This window comes from Sinohyriopsis cumingii, chromosome 6, assembly GCF_028554795.1.
Source record: "Sinohyriopsis cumingii isolate HCF-2022 chromosome 6, ASM2855479v2, whole genome shotgun sequence".
Classification (NCBI taxonomy): domain Eukaryota; kingdom Metazoa; phylum Mollusca; class Bivalvia; order Unionida; family Unionidae; genus Sinohyriopsis; species Sinohyriopsis cumingii.
In genome coordinates, this window is record NC_142966.1 from 24,789,884 (window position 1) to 24,801,233 (window position 11,350).

General features: G+C 33.4%; 1 protein-coding gene across 1 annotated transcript; it reads left to right on the forward strand.

Moving 5' to 3' along the window:
• The first annotated feature begins 214 nt into the window (after window positions 1-214).
• On the forward strand, window positions 215-8,984 carry LOC149796508 (uncharacterized). The gene is made up of 6 exons (XM_089960238.1): window positions 215-558; window positions 1,170-1,460; window positions 1,900-2,199; window positions 3,965-4,090; window positions 6,818-6,916; window positions 7,203-8,984. The coding sequence occupies exons 1-6, from the start codon at window positions 399-401 to the stop codon at window positions 7,700-7,702; spliced, it is 1,476 nt and encodes a 491-aa protein (XP_089816364.1). The 5' UTR covers window positions 215-398; the 3' UTR covers window positions 7,703-8,984.
• The last annotated feature ends 2,366 nt before the right edge of the window (window positions 8,985-11,350 follow it).

Below are 11,350 nucleotides of genomic sequence, written 5' to 3' on the forward strand. Positions count from 1 at the left end.
TTCATTATTTGAAACCATTGACACGCCAAACAGTGACCACAGGTGCTCTTGTAGATCTAGTTTACAAAATTAATCCAGTTCAGTGTTATTAAATTTATATTTATTTTAACTGTTCACTTTGTATTGTACAATTATAAATATTTTGTCTCTCTTTGTTCTTAATTTACTTTGTGTTTGCAATTGCAGACAACCCTATAATTAACAACGACAGAGATATAGTAGACACTATAGCTGGATACCAATGCATCATAATAACCTGGCTTTTGAATGATTCAAATCTTGCCATCAATGCTACAAAAGGCAAAGACTTCCATCTGAATGCTTTCATCGATGGAAGTATTGGCAAACATACAACTGTCCAGTTTGGTCGATTAATCCTGAAATATAACCACAGCATAATGGAAGCCTCTTTAATGTTCGACAAAGTCAGCAGGGAGGATGAGGGATTATATGAAATTGAAGGAACTTTCTCTATACCTAAATCTGGCCCATATGACACAGCAACTGAAGCATACAAGAGAAAAGATGGCAGATGGAGCGTGGATTTAAATATTCTTGGTAATTGATATATAGAATAATGCGTTTCAACGAGTAATTGGCCATGTATATAATTGAAATGCTGCACATACATATTGATTCTATGTTCTTTAACAGAACCAAAGCTTTTTATTTCAGTGACGTGAACAAATATTCGGTTTGGTGTTATCAAAAGTTATGTCATATTTAGAGTAATGGTTAGATACTGGGGTTGCGGATACAATATAGATATAAATTTCCACTTTTTGCCAACCTTGTCTTATTATTAAAGTAATTACAGTGCAGAGTTTATGTAGTTTCAACTCCAGATAAGCTAACAGAACTGTTATAAACATGTATATCAAGTAATTACTTACAGGTCTTAGTTTTCCTTAGAAACAGAACCTTGCTATTATTGATGTTAACAATCTTGCCTTTTTTACACAATTTTGCATATTCCTTCTAAATAACTTTTCAGATCTAGAGATGAAATACTTCTGCACCCTATATACATTGTTCATCCGCATACAGTTTCATTTTTGTGATACAATGAATTGACAGATGCATCTATTATTATGCAATACTTTCTCCATGACATTCTCAGATTAAATACATGGTATTGGTCATAATTTGTTTAATTTACTTTGAACCAGAGACAAGTGAACTAAAACATGGCGTAATTGGAGAAAACATCACCATGGAATTCAAAATCTTGTCAGGAATATCAGCTTTATATAACTATGACCAGGTGGCTGCAATCTTGCTTGAGGAGGATTGTACAATATCAACGCAATCACATTTGTACGGCAGGCTAAGGTGTGCAAGCGATAAGGTCCATAAGATTTACAGGATTACTATTGATAACGTAACACAGAGGGATGCCGGACTCTACAAAGTATCAAACAAAACGCATACAAGTTCGCCACGCTTCCTCAACATCACAGGTATTGTAAAACTTAATATGAGGGGAATGGAATTGTATGATATTGTTTTTATTATAACAGTGCACGTAATGAAAAGATCTGCTCTTAAATAGATTGCTGTCTTATGTTTTAGCAACACTTACCATATTCATTGCAGTAACACTCAAGCAGTAAAGTTCAAAAATTGTTTCCACACAAACCAGACACCTTTTCGAATACTTCCAGTATCCGATGGAAGAATCGGCTGTATGAATGTATTCACAAATTGCTTCACTTATGTTTAACACGATTTGAAAGACACTATCTTGAGTCTTTCTGCTGAATGTGTGAGAATAAAAGCAAAAGATATCGGATGAACAAAGAGAGCATTGTATCTGCATTAACTACATGAGTTATAAGCAGAAAGAGTTCCTTAAAACATTAAACTGAAAACACAAAAACTAATACTCTTTTTTTACAGAGAAACCCGCCTGTGCTGTTGTTGGAGATAATATGACGATTGGGTGGTTTTACAATCAACAACGAATTAAGCGCACGCTGCTGGTCATTCATCCCAATCAGGAAGTAATTATGCAGTTGGCACCAACAAATGTTTCGGAAATTAAGAGTACATTTCAGCATCAGTTATACACAGAGCACGTATCAGGAAGTTTTATAATGTTGACATTACTGAACGTTAGAAAGTCTGATGCAGGATTATATACTCTAAAAACCCTACATGGAAATACCATACCTGGTTGTAAACAATTGATTGTAGAAGGTAAAAAAGGCAACGTTATGCTACTTACTAGATATAAGTTTCTCTGTCTACAGCTAAAGATATTACTAAGTTTTGAAACTTATTATATAGGTGAACAATATTTCTTCACATGATCCTTACTTTAGATTTTTCTTCCTGATGTAGTACATGATTACATGTATGACGTTTTCAATAAGGCAAGTAGGTCATTCCAAGAAAGTAGTCAAGGTAATACATTGGCTATATAAATGGTAATCTGATCTAACGATAGTTATGTTTATCTTCTAGTTCTGGCGCTGTTAGATAAATTCAGTTGACATTTTGAATTGTCTTAGTTATATTTCGACCGCATCGGTGCCCTAAGTGGCTAGAGCGTCCGCCTTGGATGCGGAAGATAGCGGATTCGCTATCCGGCCGAGCCATACCAAAGACATACACATGGCGTTCAGCAATATGAGGCTGGTATTCGGACTGATCGTTCTTGTGTCAGGATAATGTGACTGTGTGGTGCTACGTGTATGCGGCATAATGCCCAAGTGCTATGAATTCCTATAAAACTGCCAAACTGCAGACATCGCAGGGATATGAGTAAAATAGTTAAAGCTACGTAACAAAATCCAAATCTCACTCACAGATATTATTCATAATATTTCCTCAGTGTTTCATCCATGAACGATTTCTTATAGTGTTTTCTTTCGTTTATTAGAGTTGTCATTATTATGCAAAATGCTTAGTAGTCTTTATTTCAGAATATAGATGAATGCATTAAGGAAAATTGAAGTTAATCCAAAAGATGTACGATAAAAGGAATAGTACCATTAAGCATAATGCTTCTTTTTCTTTCGTTTTATCTTTATGAAAATATATACATCTATACTGGTGTCAATGAAGTTCGAGGGAATATTATAATGTTATCTCTTTCTTGCATGTCCATGCTATTGATATAACCTATAGTGGATAAAACCCGCCGTTGCAATAATTAATTTTTATGGCTTGGAAATGTAATGTTTTGTTAACATTGTGGGAATTATAAATCAATATCTCCTAGTTTGTATTGCATTTGAAGCATATTTGTACATTTTTGTCCTTCCAATATTGCTTAAATAAAAAATGAGGTATGTTTGTTTAAACCACCACTGACGGGTGATCTTGTCCATATATCTGATTTTATCTTATGATGCGAATCCGCTGTATCATAAATGGTTAACCATTGCCGTCCGAACTTGTGCACAAATCAATAGATTCATGTGTGCTATAACATAAATACAAAACGGATATTCCTTAACATATCGTGGCAACTCATTTATTGTCTATTGAACACGAATTATCGAAAACGTTCATATGCAGCATCACACGGTTCGCTAAATAATAAATATGACCCCTACAACACAATACAACTTTAAATGACCTCCAACATCTCTTCCCTACAAATGTAACAGATTAGTGGTGTAAGATTTATGATGACCAGACGATCTTATATTCCGTGGTGGAAACTGGAAAAAAATAAACTCAATTCTTTTTAATGTAAGGTTAGAGCGAAATGAATTAATTCACAAATTAAAAATATCACACTATCAGCAAGTCTCTCTCCGCATTAAGAGTATAAATGCAAATTATATTCATTGTATCTCTTCGAGTAAATATATATATATATATATATATATATATATATATATATATATATATATATATATATATATATATATATATATATATATATATATATATATATATATATATATATATATATAATCAAACCTTTATGTTTCTTAACTCTTATCTACAGGTGTGTGTACCACTAAGTCGAGTACAACCACATATAAACCGACATCAATGGCACTAAATCCATATTCAGCTGGGATCCCATTATATGAGTATACAACCGTATCATTTAAACCAACTTATGAACAATGTAAGTTACTTGTACAAGAACTATGCTCTAAAAACCTTACTGAGGAATATACAGAAACATTGTAATCTACTTTATCATTTACTTGACCATGGAATATGAGTGACCAAGTTAGCCCGCTATGTATAATGGGAAATTTCTAAATTTAGCGCTCACTACAGATTTGATACTATCGGCTCTTTCTTAATAATTTGGGTCAATGGCACCGATACGTTTTGAATCAAGTAAGATATAGGATCCATTGCTATAATATAATGGGAAAATTCAGAACCATAAAGATTCATAATAGCAACAATTTGAATGACAATGAAGGTCATTTTATGTGCTAAATTTTATATTGCTTACAAATTATGCGTTACTGGTGAATTAAACTCCGAAACAAAATGTACTAAACCAGTGGAATGATCATACAAAAGTAAGGGGTACCTGAAATGACGGATCTAAATATACTTCTATAAATCAAACAGGCACACGTCATAAAACGATAGTCGTAAATATTATATATTGTGTTGCATTGTATTTTATGATTCGTTGTCGGGTTATTATAGTCCAGTTTATTATACAAAACAATGATCTTTCAATTAATACATATAAATTAATTTTTGTCATATATTTAGCAGTAAACTAATGTTATACTGTCTTTCTTAAAAATTTGTATGTCTTCACCGTTTCTTCATTATTAATAATTCTAGCGTCTGATTACGAAATGTAACCACATAATACAACCAAACTTGATCTATGTTTTGAAAAAGGAAACTCAATTTATGAAAGTATGCACAAGCATGAGCTATATTAAGTGGACTCACTACTATACAACAGATCTGAGATTTAATATAAACCATTCAGGAATGATGACCTAGTAAACTACTATTCATCATTTGGACTCAATGATTCAGAGTAACCTTACATCGTACGGCATTCTTTAAATACGGTAATATACATATGTAATAGTGGTAATTATTTTAAGTATATGCCGTTCTACTTCAATCGTTGTTTAATTTCTTTGTCATGAACATTCATTTTTATGAACATAATATTTTTTTATCGACAATGTCAAAATGTATTGAAAGTCTGTCATAATGAACATGACATTATTGAGCATTTATTTAGTTATTTCCTTGTACAGTAAATTACATCTTGCAATGCCGAAAGCAATTTTGTGTATAAACTAACATTTTTATTACAGAAACAATAGCTTATAACTTTTAAGTCTTTTTATAATCACAAACTTTGACATTCATAATTTCATTTGAAATATGTTTATTAGCTGATCGAGTAAATAATATAATTATTAGTTTCAGTCATTTTATGTTAATGTAAGTAATTTGTTTTTTCGTCTATATATTCGGGTAAATACCTATTTATGTGATACCCTAGAAAATACATTTTGAAATAATTCGGTAACCCAAAAACTTGGACAAAGCAGAGTGTATGCCGCGATCACTCATTTGTTCATGATTTCATTTACCTTCCGTCGCTATATCTCGTGTTCCCTCTACCTCTTCCTTCTTCCTCATTTGCATGAATAACGTTTAAAAAGAAGAAAATAAACAATAGCGTCAGCACAATTACAAAACTTGAAAGGAAATTATGATATAAATCATTTTAGAAACAAAACTTATCTCATGACGTACTGTCTTAAGATAAAACAAACAACAATATATTTAAAAAAAGATAATAAGGGCAAATACTAAAGAAAAAAAAACAAGTGCCGTCCAAATTATGCAAACTTATATGGAAAATGGGGCAAACACTGTATTAACATTCAAACATTAGTATACTGAATTCTCTAGATACTGAAATTCAAAGTGATGCAATGTTAGCTGTAAAACGTTCAGTAAACAAATGGCATTTACAGCCAATATTTATGAATAGTTTTTGAAGGCTATATCAGTACCGTAATTGCGTCAAAAAGTAGCATGATGCGAACAAAAATACTTAGCAATAAGATACTGTATGGTATAGCTGGTACTAGAACGATTATAAATAGCTGGACAGTGGCAGCAGGTGCACGTAGTCGTCGAATTCATCAAGGAAAGCGTGCTACATAACCGACTAAAACAAATTGATAGCAAAGCACTATTTAAGTTACAATATTGTATCGCATTATTCATGTAATTTGCTTAATGCCGTCTATTTAAAATTTGATAGCACAAATAATAAAGTCTTTGAATATTAATAATGCTCAGCTAGTGAACGGATATATTCAAATGCAATGACACTTCACAACAACGAAACCTTTGTTAACCAGACTCCATATTGCAACTGAAACAATTCGTCTGTAACCCTATGTTTTCGATTGATTATAGTAAATTCAACTTAGGATATCAACATTATTGCACTCTGATACCGTCAATATTGTATTTGTTGTAAGTATCACATTTACGCTAAAATTAATCACAAAAAGCCTAACAAAGAATTAACGGTGATATTGTCCACTTATGAGCATTAGCCGAACATTTGCAGATCTTGCGGATGTAACCGTGACACTATAGAAACATAATGTTAATTACCATATATATGTAAAGTTATTCCATACCAGATTCGAAATACCACTACCAAATACAAAACTGTATATTGTCAATGGAACAAAGACTCAAAACATATCATAATTTTCATGGCGCTTTTACTATTTACTTCCTCATATATATATATATATATATATATATATATATATATATATATATATATATATATATATATATATATATATATATCTTATACATGCAGTGAGTGTAGCCGTCGTTTCAGGGGCAGTTACTGTGATCCTCCTGGTCAGCATCTGCTTTATGTATCTTCAACGAAGGAATGGCTGCAGGTTGGATGCAGGTACATGTAGTGTACATTTAGAGTTTTGTTTGCAGTAAAACATGTTTAAAATATTTTTAATATCGATATCGTCTTCTCACATTAAATATAATTTGATGTAGTAACATTAATTTTCTTATCTACTGATATACTCTACTGTTTCTGTTCTCTAATGCAATGTACAAAATTAAAATAAAAGGCATGTTGAATATTTTTACCGCAATACGTTATCAACCATTGTGTTCAATTATCATTACTGACTATTTAGTTAGGTAGATAATTCAAACAGATTTTATCAATTTTGTAGTGCACCGTTCTTTCCTCGGAAAATGTCAAACTTTCTCGTTTGACGTGCCTTCAGCTATAATAACACCTGTACCGGTGAGGCAGTGGCAGGAGATAAGGATGGATCAGCCAGTTTCTGAATCTGGTATAACGTGTAATGGGATACTCGGCCTTAACTACGCAGCTATTAAGGATCTAACCCCAGCTCAAACTGATTGCAGCAGCACCTATTCGCTGGCAGAATTAGAAGATGACAAATTAAATCTCGATTACGCCGTAAACTGCAATACATTAAGTGACAAATCCAATGGAATGGCGTCGGCCGCTTTTGATTATGACGTTGAAGAGGGAATTTCGGGAGAGTCTCCCTCTGTCTCTGCATTACAGACAACTATAGGCGCTAATGAAAATGAGGACAATGGGGACGTTTCACGACAAGTAGATCACAATGTTGAAGCTTCATATGCAAAAGTCAAGAGGAGACCGATATGTTTATCCTCGAATGTTGATATGTGCATTTGATTAAGGTCCTGGTTAATAGTGCTTGTTTACTGAGTAAATTGTACTTATTTTCGTGAATGATAAGTATGTATTAAACTCTTTTCATTACGTATAATGTAGGAATAGTATGCTGTTAATTCACTCGTTTGTGCTCTATACAATTTTGGGGTAAGTCATGTCTGCTTCACATCAACACGCACACAGCAGACGAGCGATTATAATTGTATATAAAACAAGAGGAATGTTAATAGTAACAACAAATAATGTAATGTTCCCCAAACGCATACAAATGATCTGAAACGTGTTGAATATGGGCTTGATAATACATTTCCTCCAGTCGTCATCATTGTCCTATTTCTAGTACCTGTAGCAATATTATCAGTAGTGGTATTTAAATATACCAATTATAAAGTTTTAATTTTCCCACGTATCGACTAATATTTGTAAACACTAACTTCCTTACCTGCCCGAAACAATTCTGCCAATATGGGACAGGCTGAAGCCTTAAGCACAATTAATTTGATACGATCCATATTTCACATAACATTGGTATTGTGACAATTTTGCAAGTCGAACAAATAGTTTCTTATTCGGCAAATTCCAGCAATCAGTCTTGTCCACGTATGTATGGGCTAATTTGAGATGTTTTAGTTAACAACTTTTTATATTGTTTAGCACAATAGTATAATTTTAGGAGGTAAAACTGATCTGTACTGTTTGTCATTGCAATATGGTTTAACGCTCTCGTTTTCTGTTGGGAACACTACACATTCAATTCACTTTATTCATTTCAATAATATTGAATGTGATTTGCAATATTAATTGTACATTGACTTAGTCAACCATTAATCCAATCTTATATCATGAAAGCAAAATCCCATAATCTTGTTAATGAAACTGATGAAGACAATGAATACAAAAAACTTGATACCACAGTGAATCAAATATCTACAAAGGACTCACAAGTATGGATATTTGAAACTATTTAAAAAATAAACGTCTGAAAATATACAATGGAAACACGCACGTATATGTGAAGCAACTGTAGTGAGCCAAAAAGGATCATTATTTTCTATCACAATTTGCAATTAATATATTTGACAAAAATACCAGATTTAATGATTTAATGCCTTTGCGACCTTGAAATACACATTTTACATCTAAAATCTAGTATTTAAATTCTTCCAAGCACCTTTCAAGCTAGTGGCTATAGTTCGCAAACATTTCGCGAATACAATTATAAACTATCGCTGAATTTCATTGAATAATTTCATAATAAAATGGAAGTATGTAGATACTTAGATAACCCGCACCCACTCTGTCGTCGTGCTCTTCGTATTGCTTCTGTATTGATTCTTTTTCAGAGCTTTGCTTATCATGTCTTTGTTAAAAATAAATAGCTGTTGTATACATACTTGTTTTGGTCTATAACTACATGTTTATTTGATGTGTCGTCATCATGTGTTATATTTATGTGCAATAACGTATCTTCTAGTGGTATAATCTTGATAGTTGAAGTGCTTGCATAATATTCAATATTATTTCAACACAAACATATGTAAATATTTGGTGTATAATACGGTTTAGCGTTGCTTACAAAGTAGCAAATATCTTGAATAAAGAAATTGAATTACCCTGATACAATATTAGTATTTGACCATAATGTGATTAATGTATCTGGCATGAACGAAATATTGACTTTCTGACCTTATTAAGTATCTTAGTTAAAGCTTTAGACCTTTTAAGAAAACAATATTCCCGTAAATAATCCACCGTTAAATGTCAGATTCGTTACATAATGCAGATTAATTTCCTTCACAGATGCGCAAAAGCAAATTATTACATGCGATTCATGTGTATTATAAATGAATTTCATATGTGCAAAATCATTTTATCCGAGATATCTTCTTTCATCAGCAATTCCTGATATGTAAATAGATAGGCATTTAATTTATATTTGTCTGGTGATATTTACTAGAAACACGTTAATGTTGTTACCATGTATCGTGTTCACCCTTGTGACTTTTGCACGCATTGGGGTGGGGTTCTTCCAATATAATTTAATTAAATTATGATGAAAGTTCCACCCTGGCTCGTGAGGTTAGAAAGTTAAAGTAGTGACGAGGTAGATTTACAGCTCGGAGCCCCCAGTCAGCAATGCCGACGGCCACATTATAAGAACACGAAGATGAAATTCAATCAATACAATTTAATAAATTCGATAATTTAAAAATGATAACTTCCAATCACCCGTCTTTCCCACGACCAAGTGACAGCCTAATTCATCCCGTGATTTACAGTGTGAGTTCGATTTTCCCCTGTCCTTGCATCTACTCATCTCTTTCTTTCCCGCTAATTCCTTCCTTCTTTCGGTTCCTCTAACACCTCCTTCAACTCCGTTTCCCTCTCTACTATCTCCTCCTCCAATTTCGCTCCCAGACTTCAACTTCTCCTGACTTCTCTCCTTTCTTCTCCTTTCCTCCGTCTCTCTATATGAGACTACGGGACCAAACTGTAACTGGTCTGTCCCTCAAAGCTTCCTGTGAAAAACCACAAGGCGTTAACATATGCTTTATCTAATCTCACCTCACACTAGATCAACAATTAATCATCAGATAAGGCTATCACGGTTTCTGTCACGCATACGTACACATCGAAATTCCCACACACTTCTTGCAGGGTAAACAATGGCGTAATAACACTGTATCAGCCAATTGTCATACAGACATCAATACATTGCGTCACATCAGTATATATACATATATATTTAATCTCATTGTACTACAATCTGACAACAATCAGACGCATGTCTGTACATTGCACAAATATTCAACAATGGCAAAATCTATAATCACATGAACACATGTGTAGGTCTACTATAAAATATCCACATAGCGAATTACAATATTAACTCTTACGACGGCTAGCAAGCTATATAATTCTTTACAAATATCAACTCATTTCTTCAAAATATACAAACATATTAACATAACAAAGTAATTCTTCGTATTACGATTCTAGTAATAATAAAGTATACATAAGACCAATAATTAAAATGCAGTCGCATTCCGCAAAGACCGAACAAATAGCTCACTGACCTTATTTGAAGCTCTCTGTACTTAGAATTTCATGTTCTAAGATTTTCCCGCCAATAACGAATGGCTATTCGGAGTTACGCTAATCTCCTCTGGGTAATTTCTCTTAGCGAACTAATTCTTGCCGGAAGACGCGGATATATCATTCTACCCAAATCAGGGTCTCTCCCCTATCTCGATTATGACTGGGTGGAGCTGTGACCCTGTCCAATCGTCTTAGCGGCCAGTTCAACCTGTCTGTCTGTCTGCAGGGAATAGAAGTTAAGACACTCCCACTTCTTCAGGCAACTTCTTTTGATCTGAACAAACGTTTCCACAACTAGGTGATAATTGGATATCGGGCGGCTTCGCAACTCCTAGGTCCGGCTCGCCACTTCTAGCCACGGCAGTTGATTAGTGGTAGCCTGCGACAATGTTTAACATCAAACAATGGCTTGTCAGAATTACTTTGATTATACATGTTTCAAACTGGGGCTACTCTGGGTCGGGTTAAACATGACAACCCTGCGACATTATGACCGGTGAAATAGTTTATTATATAATCCAGTCCTCAAAAGAACTGACCTCATTCTTT

Excerpts from the sequence above, each read along its gene's own strand:
- LOC149796508 (XM_089960238.1), top strand. The coding sequence starts at position 399 with ATGGAAGCCTCTTTAATGTTCGACAAAGTCAGCAGGGAGGATGAGGGA. Across the intron at positions 559-1,169 it reads CGTGGATTTAAATATTCTTG|AGACAAGTGAACTAAAACAT; the intron begins GTAATTGATATA and ends ACTTTGAACCAG. Across the intron at positions 4,091-6,817 it reads TAAACCAACTTATGAACAAT|TGAGTGTAGCCGTCGTTTCA; the intron begins GTAAGTTACTTG and ends TTATACATGCAG.